Source organism: Galeopterus variegatus, unplaced genomic scaffold (genome assembly GCF_000696425.1).
Source record: "Galeopterus variegatus unplaced genomic scaffold, G_variegatus-3.0.2 Scaffold913, whole genome shotgun sequence".
Classification (NCBI taxonomy): Eukaryota; Metazoa; Chordata; class Mammalia; order Dermoptera; family Cynocephalidae; genus Galeopterus; species Galeopterus variegatus.
In genome coordinates, this window is record NW_007727024.1 from 109,573 (window position 1) to 124,972 (window position 15,400).

Below are 15,400 nucleotides of genomic sequence, written 5' to 3' on the forward strand. Positions count from 1 at the left end.
TCACTGACACATGGTATTTTAGTTTTCACAATTTTCCCCAACATATTATAGTGAGAATTTTCAAACATACAGCAATATAAATTTATTAATATTTTACTAAACTTGATTTATTGCATATCTATCCATCCATCAATCCATCAATCCCTCTATCCATCCATTAACCCGTCCTATTATTTGGTACATTTAAAGTAAACAGCAAATATCTATATACTTCCTCCTAAATACTTTAGCATATCTGTGTCATTTATTTAATGCTGAATATTTGTTTAAAGATATTTATTTTCACATAAAATTTACATGCAAAAATTTGCATTTATCTGTATAATCCAAACCTGTATTAAGATATAGAATGTTACCATCACCCCAGGAATTTCTCTGACCCTCTTCCCTGTCAATCCCTCTCCTCATCATAGATTAATTTATTTGCTCTAGAATTTTATATAAACAGACACATGCTGTATATACTCTTTTGTGCCTGGCTTTTTCTGCCCACACAGTGTCCCTGAGATTCATTTATGTTGTTGCATGGATCAATAATTTATTCCTTTCCCTGAGTCACACTCTGTTGAATGACTATATCTGTTTGTTTAATGCACTGTTTTCAAGGAAACATTAAAATTAAGGTATAGGGTTTTGAAGAATACACAGTTAAATGCAGAGAAATCTATCTAGATCAGTAATCAGGAGCAGTCTGAACTTAGTGCAAGTCTTCATCTTCATTCACATAAATGTAATAGAGTTCAGATTGTAGGATTTGGGGATGAATCCCAGCCCCACACAGAACGGGAATACTCGCCTCAAAGAGACCACAAGACCATGAGCAATGCAAACGGCAAGAGGTTTATTATTTCCAACGTGTTGGGTTCTCACCGCCAAGCTGGCGTGAGACCCCGTTAGGTTTTTTAGCTGTCTTTTTATACATTTTTTTAGGGGCAACTTTTCTGGCAGCCAGGAGACAAAGCCATAAGCAGTGTTTATTGGCTAACTTAAGTGACGCAGGTTAGAAGTTTTCAAGATCTGGGATCTTGTAAGTATACAAAGTTTTATTCAAGCCTTAAATGTTGATTGTTCCTGATAAAGTCATATCTCTGTTGGTTTTTATTTATTTTTTGTCTTATGCTGATCTTTGAGTGATAAAAATCAACTTATCTAAAAGAAAAGTGCGATTCGAAGGATTCCAGCACAGTGTCAGACACAGGTGTGGATAGATTCCATGGTGAACAGGAAATTGAGTTCTGACTAAAGACGCCCACATTCCCAATGTCGATCGACACTGCCAGCTCTACAGAAACATGAGGGTGCCGACTCCCAATCTTACCCGAAGCACTGGAATCCCCTGGAGATAGCTGAGGAGTGTGATACCTCTTGAAGGCTGGTTCAGGATTTCTAAGAATGACTCTTTGTGACTGACGTATGGTAAATTTCTCTGAGGCTTCTCATTATTTCAAATGTTATTGTAGTATTTGACATTCTGCCTGACCATTTTTATCCTTGATCTGATTCTATGAATATCCACGGAAGGCTATTATTATTGTTGCCTCCTTGGGAACTGTTTTATTTACCGTTTTCATCTGGAGAACTGTCTTTGCTGTGAGTATATGAAAGTACCTTATAGGCATAATTTGGATCATAAATAAGCAAGATCTTGTGTAGTCACTGGTCCTCTCTTTGTTTGCCATCAAAGTACTAACATGAATATAAATTAATATTTGAAATCAGAGCAAAGGTGTAATCTTTTTTAAAGGTCTTAGTGAACAAGACAACTGTGTACTTGCAATGAGAAAACTTCCATTTGTAAATCCTTTCTATCAAAAAAGAAATAGTAAATATTTGGACTGAACTGCACTACCTTCTTCTCTGATTTTCCAGCTTGCAGATGGCCTATCATTAGACTTCTCAGCCTTCATAATTGTGTGAGCCAATTCCACTAATAAATCCCCTCTTATCCAGCTACCTACCTACCTGTCTATCTATCCATCCTATTGGTTCTGTCTCTCTGGAGAACCCTGATTAATACAACCAGCTATTGACTGCATTGACCCAGACTCTTAATTGAAGAAAAAGCAATTTTATTTTTTGGTATCTTTGTTGAAGCAACCAAAGCTATATCTAACCAATACACCATGGTAAGAAATTAATTCATCTTAAAGGCAGCTGGAAGTTATTAGCAGGTTTTGAACTAATTTGTTGGGATGATTTAGTTCTAATGTTAAGATATATTTATGATATGTTAGCATCATCAAACTGAAACCACCAACCTTGGGTTTCTGGAACTTAAATAGGCCAACTCTCTCCTCCTCTGCTAAACATCAGAAGATCTTGATCTCTACATGAATGTCACAAGCCTTCCACCTACACTACCTTGAGAGGCAATCCTTAGAGGGCCTTAGATGTACCAATTTACAAAAGAAAGCCTGTTCTTCTGGATGATGAGCAATCTCCAACTCCCTTTCTACAGTAGTGAAAGAATTTAAGTGGCGAAATCTTATTTAATTCTGTGTCTGTTATTTTCTTTTTCACCACACTTGGCACAGTAGTCCGTTACCTATTTTCCTAACATCATGTTAAAAAGCAAGACACACTTATTGCTTCACCTTAGCTTACAACTTAGAAATCCTACCTCCTGGAAGCAAAGGAGACTGTCTTTTAGGCTCAGGAGCCAATGACAGTGAGCCAGGACTTAGTTTACTCCGGGGCCAAGGAAATGCCTCCTTCCCCAGAGACGGCGACTAAATTGCAAAAACCAAGCAGTTCTCAGAGGAGACAGAAGGCAACAGCTCCACCATCTTCCCAACATAGAGGCTGAAGTCCTACCCCATAGAAGCTGCTCTTGGAAATGGTGAGTATTTGTGCTCTTGCACATTATCTCCAGTTGTCTGACTGTTGCTTGTATTTGTAAGAAAAATGTTTGACTTATGATTTTATTCTCAGCACTGCCACCTCAAAGTTCATCTTTCTGAGTTACCCACTTACTCCCTGTCTTTTCCCCAATTTACCTAGGCGGTTCCCTGTCTGACCCAAATGCTAGGCCGGTCTCAACTCTTCTCTTTGGTCTGGTGTTCCAGTCTGGGATGTGGAGCCTGCTACCAACCAAAGCGAAGATTTGCAGCTCAGACCATCAAATCTTCAGACCCCAGGCACATAGGCCAAGCGGTTCCCCAGCACTTTAATTTTGCAAAAGATGTGCTGGACCAATGGTCCCAACTGGAAAAGGTAAAACTTGTTGTTTTCTAACTTTGAGATACTGGCCAAAGCCAACTGGTAAAGTGTCTACTTTATAACCAAAGATCATGAAATTCAAATCCCATCTCTGCCTGGCACTAGAAAGTACAAATTCAGAGAGAGGTATTATAGCAAAATGACTAAGAACACAGGTTTGGCAGCCAGATAAACCTATGTGGAAGTGACAGACCTGTCTCTGTCACTAACTAACCACATAACTTTGAGCAAGTTCCTTGTCCTCTAGGGTCTTAGTTTTTTTATTGCTAAAATGAAGATATTAATGGTGCCTGTTTGATAGTGTCGTTGAGAAGATTAAATGAGATGAGCAATGAAAAATGCTTAGTACAGGACTTGACACCTTGGACACATCCAATCAATTGCTTGCTTTTATCATTACTAGTCATATTCTTGTCAGAATGATATGATTTCTTTCCAATCAGCCAACATTTTTGAGAATCTTCAAGCACATACAATACTTTAGAAATCAAACATGAAAGGAGTTTTTACCCTGTAGTGCAATTCTGTGGGGGGCGGGGGTGCAAAAGATAGCCACCAAGTGCTGAAGAGTAGGATGCAGGGGTGCCAAAGGAAATAAGTGTGTATCCAGATAATGGAATTTAGAAAGATTTGGTAAAGGGGGTGGTATTTACTGCATCCTGTGGAATGAGTAGGATTTCAGCAAAAGGATATGGGAAAAGGAGCACTGGGCAAGAACAAGCATGTGAGCAGAGACACGGCAGTGAGAAAGCAGGAGGAGGACTCAGGAACATTTTGGCTGGGAATAGGGCCACAGAGAGGAGTATTCGGTTAGGAGAAAAACAAGTCCAGAAGCAGTCTGAATGTGAAAGGCCCGGTGGAGTGGGGTCCCTTTCCCCACTCTCGGGCTGGGTGACCCCAGAGCAAGGCATTTTAACTTTGAACCTCATTTCCTCCATCTGTCGAATGGGGCTGGTGCTTCCAGCAAGAGTATCCACGGCACAGCAGTGGGGTGGGCTCGAATCCCCCCTCCTCCATCACCCCCAAAACTGAATAAAATGGTACTTCATTGTCTTTGTCCAAAAGATTTTTATTATCATTGGTGGCGCATCCAGGGAGAACTTCCATTTAGGAGACTTAACTTTTGCTCATTCGGGCCAGTGTGCAGAAATTCAGCAGAACAAGGATTGTGAAGGTTTCCTGGAAAGATTTGGGGCATGTGTCCTGAAGTATTTTGGGTTGGTTTCACCTTTGCTCAGGCTGTGCCCCTGACTGGAGCGCCTCCCACCCTGCATGGCCTTCTCCAAGCATCCTTTCCAGCCCAGCTTTTCCTGCTTTCTCTTTCCACAGGTTTTCTTAGACTGATAATACAACCAAGCACTTTAAGTGTGAGTCCTGTGTCCCAGTGAAATTCTACAGCTAGATTGGTGCCTTTTATCTCCTTGTGCCCCCACACCAGTTGTCACCAAGCTAACCTGCGTTCCTTTTGCTCAGCTCTTGGCTGGTCACATGGGTTACAGATGGAGGTACAGCTGGGCCCTGCCTAGAAGAAGTTCCCAGGCTGCAGTGGAGACAGGTGGACTGTGAGTGTGGGGAGGGGAACGTGGAGGGTTACAGCTGTGAGCAAAGGCCGAGGCTCCAACGGCCACACAGTGAACTGGCTCTGCAGACAGTATGGGTTGTCTGGAAGTCACTTAGGACATCAGCCATAGATGCTCAAAATGTTAGAGACAGGTGGACTGTGAGTGTGGGGAGGGGAACGTGGAGGGTTACAGCTGTGAGCAAAGGCTGAGGCTCCAACGGCCACACAGTGAACTGGCTCTGCAGACAGTATGGGTTGTCTGGAAGTCACTTAGGACATCAGCCATAGATGCCCAAAATGTTAGAGTCTGCAGGAACTTTATACATCATCTAGTCCAACCACTTGCCCTTTAAAAACATTTCATTATAGAATTGTTGGAAAATACTGGTAAGCATAAAGAAAAAATTTAAAATATGTAATATTACCCAATGATAACCACTGTTAACTTTCATATATATTTCCAGACTTTTTTCTTTCCTACCGATTTATATAGACAACACGTTTTTATAGAAATGGAGTCATTCTGCATATACACTAATCGATAACTTGAAAATACTCTTTTTTGTTACTTGCTTTTTTCTCCTGGAAACAATATGCTGTGGAAACATCTTTCCACACCAATGAATGTTCTACTTAATATCTTAATGTCTTAATGGTTATATAGTATTTAATGTAGGGTTGAACCAAAGCGTATTAAATCAATCCTTTATTATTACTCATCTGAGTTATACTCATATAATTTTTTTCTTTTTTTGCTATTGCAAGCAACGCTAAAATGAATTTCATTGTGCACATGTTTTTGTGGGGTTTTTTTCTTCATTTAAATTCCTAGAAGTAAAATTACTCCTTCAAAAGAACAGTGTGGGGCCGGCCCGGTGGCGCACTGCTACAGTGCGCCGCTTGGGAGTGCAGCGGCGCTCCCGCCGAGGGTTCGGATCCCACATACAGACCAGCTGCTCACTGGCTGAGCGAGGTACGGGCGCAACACCGAGGGTTGCGATCCCGTTGCCGGTCCCGGTCCGGTACGGGCGCGACACTGAGGGTTGCGATCCCGTTGCCGGTCACGAAAAAAGACAAAAAGGAAAAAAAAAAAAAGAACAGTGTGGGTATTTGAGGGTTGCGATCCCGTTGCCGGTCACGAAAAAAGACAAAAAGGAAAAAAAAAAAGAACAGTGTGGGTATTTGGTAAATAACGTTTCCCAATTGCTATTTTTCACACTCACCAGCATTGTGTGGGAGGGCCTGTTTCTCTATACCCAGAAAACAGTGATTTCATTTTTTTTTTCATTTTTTTACCAGTCTGTTCATCAATACGTTATGTTACCCTTAAAAAAATAAAAAAGAAAGGCCCCGAAGGCTGAGGTAAGGAGTTTGGACCTGGTTTGATGGCCTGTGGGGGACCACTGAAGGTAACTGAGGGACATGAGCAGAGTCATACTCGTAGAAACAGGATGGGAATTAGTCCCACAGCCCCAGGAATAAAATATCACTGATGGTCTAGCCTTGAAACCCACCAAAATATGGTTGACAAGCAACTTGACATTGATAGGGAGGGAGTATTGCTGTTTTGTTGTTATTGGTCATGTGAGAGGAAGCAGTTGGGGAATCCCCCCCAATTCTCACTTTGTAATGAGAGGTTCTAGTATGATCAGAACAGGGTAATAATTGTGTGGTGCTCCTGGGTGGAGGAAGGAAAGAGAAGAAATGAGAGAGAAGACAAGGAGGAAGGAGGTTGTAAAGGAAGAAAGGAATGAAGTTAGGAAGGTAGGAAAGAGGGAAGGAGGATGGGGTGAGAGAAGAGAGGAAGAGAGAGAAGGCAGGAAGGCAGGAGGAAGGAGGAGAGGAAGGAAGGAAGAAGGAAGGGAGGGAGAACGGTCCCCCTTCCTTCCACCCTCAAGGGGAGGAGGGAAACCTGTGTCGTCAGCATGCAGTCAGAATGGAGATGCTTTGAAAAGTCTAGAACCCTCCTCTGTGCCTCCTCTAAACAGCACTGGAAAATAAATTATTTCCCCCTCAAAAACTGCCCTACTGAAAAATAATTTGCATTGGGCAATAAGGTGTATTTGGGGGCAGGAATAGAATCAGAATGCAGCAGAAGGAGGGCACTCTTTGTCTACCAAAGGATTGGGCCCTGAGAAATCTTTACTATCTCCTGGCAGGGCCAGGGTCACCACTCCAAATGCTGAGTTCCCTCACGAGGTTCTTCCCTAGGCTCAGGCCTGACATTAAGCTGAAACCCACCAGTACTGCCAAGCCGGGAGTTTAAACATTAATTATTTCCATACCATTAAGGAATAGCCACTGCCCCAATGCCTCAGTTATCCTGGCCTCTCCTCAAGATCTAGCCACTTGAGGGTGGTATCTGACAAACAGGGGCCTTCAGTGGCCAGTGGCCATGCTGACTAATAGTCAATATCTGAACATCACCCTGCCTAGGATGGACTCAGGGGACCTCACCCTGCCCTTTGGGAGGTTAATGCCAAAGGAGAAGAGGAGAAATGGAGTTTTGAAAGGATGGCTCATCTCTCCCAGAAGGCAGCCAGCGTCCTCGCAGACACCTGTGCCCTTGGCCATGGGGACCGGCTGATGATCATCCTGCCACCATCACCCGAAACCTGCTGGATCTGCCTGGCCTGTATGCGACTAGGTGAGGCATGGGAGAGAGACTCTGGGAGGCTCATGTAAGATCCCAGCCTGAATCATTCACAGAATGGAGAGATGTTAAAGGGATGTCTGTCTGAAGCCAGAATTCCTCCTGCAGTGCAGGGATCTTTAAACAGGCCTGGGTTTGGATCCCAGCGCCACCACATATCACCTTTGTAGCATAATGCCTCTCTGAGCCTCAGTTTCCTTGTCTATGAAATAGGGACAGTAGTAGAATCAGTCTTACAGGGTTGTTGTAAAGACAAAATAATCCAGAGAGAGTGCTTAGCTACCTGGGAGGCCACTTACCATCTAAAGGAAACATAGACCACTGTCCAAACCTAGTCGACACAACAGAGAAGACTGAGCAAGCACACCATGCCCTCTGTGGACCTCAGTTTCCCTATCTGTAAAAAGAGAGTGTGGGAGCATCTCTAAAGGGACCTCTATGCAGTGTTAGAGGGTCCTTGAGAGGCACCCTGAATGAGCTTGGGGTCAAGTTTCAGAGAGTGCTAGGACAGAGCTATTCATTGTGGGCATCCCATCCATGTCTCAGGCTCACTCCTCCAGCACGAACACCACCAGCAGGAACGCCTCAGTCATGAGCCACTTCATGACGGTGAGAAGCAATGGATGTTGGAAAGGAGGGAGCTCACCCCTAATGCTACTCCTTGTGTCTGCTATGTACCCAACTTTCTATCTTTGGGATAGAGACATACATTTTTTTCATAATTAGAGGATCCTATGAAAAACAAAGTACCCCTAAGATGGGCCAATCTCATATCACTATGAGTTACCACAAATGGCCTAGCCTATTGCCTTTGCCTGCTGACAGGGATGCCAGTTGAGAAAACCCTAAAAAGTGATCCATGTGTCCTTGCCAATGCCAGTTTTGGGAGGCACACAGAAGAGACGAAGGCAGTGAGCCCTGCCCTCATGCCTACTCAGGTTCCCGACATTTTCCTGGCTCCCAATGGAGTGAATCATGCTGAGGGACAAATGATCCCTATCTGAGAAAGGACATGGGTCACTTCAGTTTGGGCCACCAGAAACTCAAGCTATCTGAGGCCAAGTTACATAAAAGTGATTTCCTTGGCTATAGAATCTATAGTTACCAGTCCAAAGGGCAGTGGGTATCACTTGCACTTGAGATAATTAAAATTCTTTATTGATGGTACGAGGATAAATAAATGAAAACAAAATCGAAAGCCCAGAAACAGACCCAAGTACATGTAAGAATTTGTTGTCATTTCCAACCAGTAATGAAAGTATGGGTTAATTCTTTTTAATGTGGAGTGCCATTTTAAGCACTTTTAAACATACAATTGCATGGAATTAATTACATCCATATTGCTGTGTAACCACTACCTCCATCCATTTCCAAAACTTTTTTGTCATCCTAAACATAAATTCTATACCCATTAAGCAATAATTTCTCATTATTCCTTTCCCCCAGTTTCTGGTAAACTCTAATCTACATATGTGTCTGAAATTTGTTTTCTTTTTATTTTTTCTTAATTGACCCATGAAAATTGTATACATTTATGGAGTATGATGTGATATTTGGGGACATTTATACAGTGTGTAATGATCATATCAGGGTTTTTAGCATATCCATCACCTCAAACATTTGTCCCCTCTTTGTGTTGTAAACATTCAGCATCTTCTTGACTAGCTACTTGAAGCACACAGTAGTTTGTTTTGACTGTGGTCTCCCTATATTGCTATAGACACTAGATCTTATTCTTCCTGTCTCTCTACAATTTTGTGTCCATTGACCATACTCTCTCCATCTCCCTATCCCCCTCCCCTTACTAGTCTCTAGTAACCACTTTTCTACTCTCCACTTCTATGAGATCAACTTTTTAGCTTCCACATATGAGTGAGAACATTTGTTTTTTCTTTCTGTGCCTGGCCTCTTTCATTTAACATCATTTTCTCCAAGCTCATCCATGTTGCTGCAAATGGGAGAATTTAACTCTCTTTTATGACTTAGTAGTATTACATTGTGTATATATACCACATTTTCTTTATCCAATCATCCGTTGATGGACATTTAGGTTGGTTCCAAATCTTGGCTACTGTGACTAGAGCTGCAATGAACATGGAAGTGCAGGTGTACTTTCAGTATGTTGATTTTCATTCCTTTGAATATATATTCAGTAGTGAAATTGTTGGATCAGATGGTAGTTCTACCTGTAGTTTTTTGAGAAACCTCCATACTATTTTCCATACTGGCTTTACTAATTTACATTCCCACCAACAATGTAAAATAGTTCCCCTTTCTCTACAACCTCACCAGCATTTGTTATTTACTGTCTTTTTTATAATAGTCAGCCTAACTAGGGTGAAATGATATCTCATTGTGGTACTGATTTGCACTTCTCTGATGATTAGTGATGTTGAGCATTTTTCATATACCCGTTGGCCCTTTATGTGTCTTATTTTGGGAAAGGTCTATTTCACACCTCTGACCATTTTTCACTCAGATCATTTGTGGGTTTTTGGTTGTTGTTGCTGTTGTTGTTTTGATTGAGTTGTTTGATTCTTTGTATATTCTGGATATTAAAACCTTGTCAGATGCATAGTTTGCAAATATTTTCTCCCACTCTACAGGTTGTCTCTTCACTCTGTCGAGTGTTTCCTTTGCCATACAGGTTTTTGGTTTGATGTAATCCCATTCGTTTATTTTTGCTTTTGTTGCCTGTGCTTTAGAAGTCTTATTCATAAAATCTTTGCCCAGTCCGATGTCCTAGAGTGTTTCCTCTTTTTTTTTCTTGTAGAAATTTTATAGTTTGGGCCTTACATTTAAGTCTTTAATCCATTTTGAGGTGATTGTGGTATATGTTCAGAGATGTTGCATTCTTCTGCATATGGATCTCCAGTTTTCCCAGCACCATTTATTGAAGAGACTGTCCTTTCCTCAACATATGTTCTTGGCTCTTTTGTTGAAAATTAGTTGACTGTAGGTACAAGGATTTATTTCTGAATTCTCTATTCTTTTCCATTGGTCTATGTGTCTATTTTTATTCCAGTACATGCTGTTTTGATTACTATAGCTTTGTAGTATAATTCGAAGTCAGGGAGTGTGGTGCCCCCACCTTGTTCCTTTTGCTCAGGATCACTTTGGCTATTTGGGATCTTTTGTTGTTCATATAAATTTTTGAAATTTTAAAAAATTTCTGTGAAGTATGACATTGGTAGTTTGATAGGGATTGCACTAAATCTGTAGATTGCTTTGGACCATATGGTCATTTTTACACTATTGATTATTTCAATCCATGAAAATGGATGTCTCTCCATTGTTTTGTGTCTTTAATTTCTTTAATCAGTGTTTTATAGTTTTCCTTGTAGAGATCTTTAACCTCCCTGGTTAAACTTATTCCTAGGTATTTTATGTTTTTTTGTTGCTACTGTAAATAGTATTGCTATCTTCATGTTTTTTTTTTCTGCTAGTTCATTGTTGGTTTCTAGAAGTGCTACTGATTTTTGTATATTGATTTTATATCCTGCATCTTTACTGAATTTGTTTTTCTTTCTTTTTTTTGGCAGCTGGCTGGTTTGGGAATCTGAACCTTTGACCTTGGTGTTACAAGGCTATACTCTAACTGACTGAGCTAACCAGCCAGTCCATTTACTGAAGTTGTTTATCAAGTCCAGGAGTGTTTTTGTAGGGTCTTTATGTTTCTCTCTGTATAAAATCATGTCATCTGCAAACAGGAACAATTTGACTTTCTCCTTTCAAATTTGGATGCCCTTTATTTCTCTTTCCTAATTGCTCTCACCAGGACTTCCAGTACTATGTTGAATAAAAGTGGTGAGAGTTGGCATCCTTGTCTTGTTCTAGTTTTTTCCGAAAGCTTTTCCCCATTCAGTATGATGTTAGCTGTGGATTTGTCATATATAGCCTTCATGGTATTATGATAGTTCCCTTCTGTACCTAATTTGTTGAGTTTTTTATTTTATTTTATCAAATCCTTCTTTGCATCTATCAAGATGATCTTTTTATTTCATTCTTTTGATTTGCTGTATTATGTTTATCGATTTGCATTTTTTATGGCTGTTATGCTTTTAATGGAGGTACAAAATGCATCAATGCAAAAGTATGTTTTACATATTCATTAGCATAGTGATTAATGTAAATTACATTTTGATAATGTAAAAAAACAGTGTGTTAGACCTCAAAAAAGAAACTACCAAGTTCTCTGCAACTTAACATATTAGAAAGGTTCCTTAAGTTGTTTTTACCCACGACCTTAACTATAGTAATAGTTCTAAATGGTATGGGGGGTGTTAAAAAATATGAAGCTCTTTTCAGCTATGCTTCAAAGAATTTTAGTGAAGCTGTATAGTAATGACATTGCAGGACTGTGAAATCTCTCCAAAAGTATTTCCAATAATATATAGGCAGTTAGGAGGCTTGACAGTTTAAAAGCCTGGAAAGCAGCTAAGATATTTCATCTTAGAGAATTTAAAAACATTATCGGGGCCGGCTTAACTATAGTAATAGTTCTAAATGGTATGGGGGTTGTTAAAAAATATGAAGCTCTTTTCAGCTATGCTTCAAAGAATTTTAGTGAAGCTGTATAGTAATGACATTGCAGGACTGTGAAATCTCTCCAAAAGTATTTCCAATAATATATAGGCAGTTAGGAGGCTTGACAGTTTAAAAGCCTGGAAAGCAGCTAAGATATTTCATCTTAGAGAATTTAAAAACATTATAAATCCCAATTCTCTCCTGCAGAGAAACTTTTTAAAGCATGGACATTACTTTAAGGATACTGAAAAAACATCAAGTTTCATCAAGCTTCGATAAACATCCCAAGGCACAAGTGTTGAAAACAACCTGTTCATTAAAATGTCTGCATTGTACTTTTTTTTTTTTGTCTTTTGTCTTTTTTCCGTGTCCGGCAACGGATCGCAACCCTCAGTGTTGCCCCCGTACCGGACCGGGGACCGGCAACGGGATTGCAAGCCTCGGTGTTGCTCCCGCGCCTCGCTCAGCCAGAGAGCGGGAACCGGTCTGTATGTGGGATCCGAACCCTCGGGCGGAAGAGCACCGCCGCACTTCCCAAGCAGCGCACTATCCAGTGCGCCACTGGGCCGGCCCTGCATTGTACTTTTGGTGGTGCAGGTATGCTGTGCTTGCAGTGAGAGGACATTGACTTTATCCGTAGTTAAAAGCACCAAGTATCAAGCTCAGCTTTCATTTACACAGAATGCACCAGTAATCCCTAGGATAGTTAATGTTCAAGTAGTACTACACTACCAACTTATCTTGCCTTTTTGTTCTTAGTCCACACTAAATCCCCCAGTCTGCAGAATATTTTGAAAGAGGTTAGGACTACCCTGAAAAAAGGTTTTGAGACAATACAGAGCCCTTCTAAAGAGCTCACTGGATACTTTAATAACATTTAGAGAAAAAAATAAAGACAAAATTTGCAGTAGCTGAATTTCATTCAAATGAAAAATAAAGCAGAACAGACATATAGTAAGTCTTAAATGCTTGGTAATTAATGTCAAAAATTGTCAAGATTATTAATACATATTTTGCTAAGAAAAAAAATCATTAAGAAGTCATTGTTAAAAAATTACTTACTGCAAGGTTAATTATTTGCATGACATATGACACGTATTCATTGAACAGAATAATCATTATTTTGGACCAATAATAGTAGAAAACCCACAGCAACAGAAGCATCTAAAGGACAACCAAAAAGTTAGGTAAGTTTATTAGCTTTAGAATACATCCGCACACTTTGATTACAGAAATATTTCATTTTAAAACTACGCTGTTTTAATGTACTATAGTAACATCCCAATCTAAGAAGTCATGGAGGCTTGTGAAAAAGACCTATCCATTAAGATGTGTTTCTAGTACGGGGGTGAATTGAGTTAACTGAATCACCTCAGCATCAACAAACAGCCATTTTTACACAGTAACTCATATTTTGATTACTTCATTACTGTAGAAATCACAGGCTCTGGCAGAATTCTGGCTATTCTCCAAGGTCTGCTTTTGAATGAGCCAGTCTTGGGGGTGGTGCTGGGTATGTAAGGTGCCTGACCAGGAGGTTTGCTTCCAAGGAACCATTCACTGAGAGGGACAGCTGCGATGCTGGATGATGACTTCTGCTCTGGCATTGGGATAGAACCTCTTTGCTCCAGGAAGGGAACAATATTTGATGAACTACCACGAGCCATCAGGCGCTCAGGAATTTGAAGTCTTGAGGGACCCAAATGTGGCGATGGTCTGGTGTAGAGCAGTTGTGTCTGCTTCAAAGAGCAGGATAGTTGAACTTTCAGGTTTAAGAGTTAAACAGCCCAGTGTCTCCCGGCACACAGAGACTTGATTGGCTAGATCTTTGTGTGGGGTGCACTCCAGTCAATGAATAAGACAACTGAACTGGCCCAATAACCAGTAAAGCTGCTGGGCCTGCTGCTGAAGCGTCTCCTCTTTAAGCTGATAGATGAAATCTACCTGTTCATATAGCCACACCTCACAGCTTCAAAGGCATACAAGGTGATGGCTTATGCAACTGTGAATCTGAGCTTTGGCCTCTCGCAAGTTGTCTTTAATTTGCTGTTCAGCCTGGAGAAATCCCCCAGTAGCAAGCTCCAACCCTCTCCGTGCATCACTATACCTCAAGAGGGGTTCTCTATTACTGGAGCAGCCACTCTGGTGCTGTGAGGCATTCATTCTGCTCACTGTTCCTCGAATCATTTATTCACTTCACATGATCTTCTGCTAGCTGGCAGACCAGGTCCCTGCTACACCAGCTGCCTCTGGGCAGACTTTTACCCAGGGCCTGGGTGCAGAAAGGTGCCTGGCCCACGCCTCGTGCCACCAGCAAGCAGGAGTGCGCAGGCCAGGGTGGGAGGCTCAGCCCACTGGGCTGATTTGTGCATTTTGAAAAATCCTTGCATGCCAGGGATAAATCCCATTTCATCATGGTGTATAACACTTTTGATATGCTGTTAGATTTGGTTTGCTAGTATTTAGTTCAGGATTTTTGCATCTATGTTCATTAGGGATATTGGCTTTTAGTTTCCTTTTTTTGCTGTGTCCTTTTCAGTTTTCTTTTTTTTTTTTTGTTGTGTCCTTTTGCTGGCCTCATAGTACGAGTCTGAAGGAATTCCATCCATTTCAAAGTTTTGAAATAGTTTAAGAAGTTTGGGTCTTAGTTCTTACATGTTCGGTAGAATTTAGGAGGAAAACCATCTGGTCCTGTGCTTTTCCTTGTTGGGAAACTTTTTATTACAGATTCAATCTTGTTACTTGTTACTGGTCTATTCAGGTTTTCTATTTTTTTCTTGGTTCAGTCTTGGTAGGTCAGACGGGTCCCGAAATTTGTCCATTTCCTCTAAGTTTTCAAATTTATTGGTGTATAGTTGTTCATAATAGTCTTTAGTGATTCTTTGTATTTCAGTGGTATCAGTTGTAATGTCTCCTTTTGCATTTCTGATTTTATCTATTTGGGTATTTTCTCCTTTTTTCTTGGTTATTCTGGCTAAGGGGTTGTCAATTTTGTTTATTTTTACAAAAACTAATTTTTCATTTGATTGGCTTTTTGTAAGTATGGGTAATTCTTAAATGATTTAAAGGTAACTGTTTGGAAACATGAACTGATATAGATCTACCCCAAATAATGGACCAAAATGAATTTCAAATGGACCATTAAAAATTGGAATGTTAAAGGGCTAGCCAGTTAGCTTAGTTGGTTAGAGTGCAATGTTATAAAACCAATGTCATGGGTTTGGATCCCCATACCGGCCAGCTGCCAAAAAAAAAAAAAATTGAAATGCTAACAAAAAGACCTAAGTATTGGAAGATACTACAAGTAAATACATAATCTCAGGGAAGGACTTTCTAGTATGATGCTAAATACCCAAACAAAAAGGAACAAATGAATGTGTCACACTTCATAAAACTTTTAAAATTCTATTTATTAAAAAAATCACCATAATGTACAAGGG

At 40.5% G+C, this 15,400-nt stretch overlaps 1 protein-coding gene across 1 annotated transcript in view; it reads left to right on the plus strand.

The window, feature by feature from the left end:
* The first annotated feature begins 3,021 nt into the window (after window positions 1-3,021).
* Window positions 3,022-15,400, plus strand: part of ACSM6 (acyl-CoA synthetase medium-chain family member 6) — a 45,244-nt gene continuing 32,865 nt past the window's right edge. Inside the window, exons 1-2 of the mRNA XM_008573406.1 lie at window positions 3,022-3,213; window positions 7,217-7,427. Of these exons, the coding sequence (XP_008571628.1) occupies window positions 3,022-3,213; window positions 7,217-7,427 (403 nt within the window). The remainder of the gene's footprint in view (window positions 3,214-7,216; window positions 7,428-15,400) is intronic.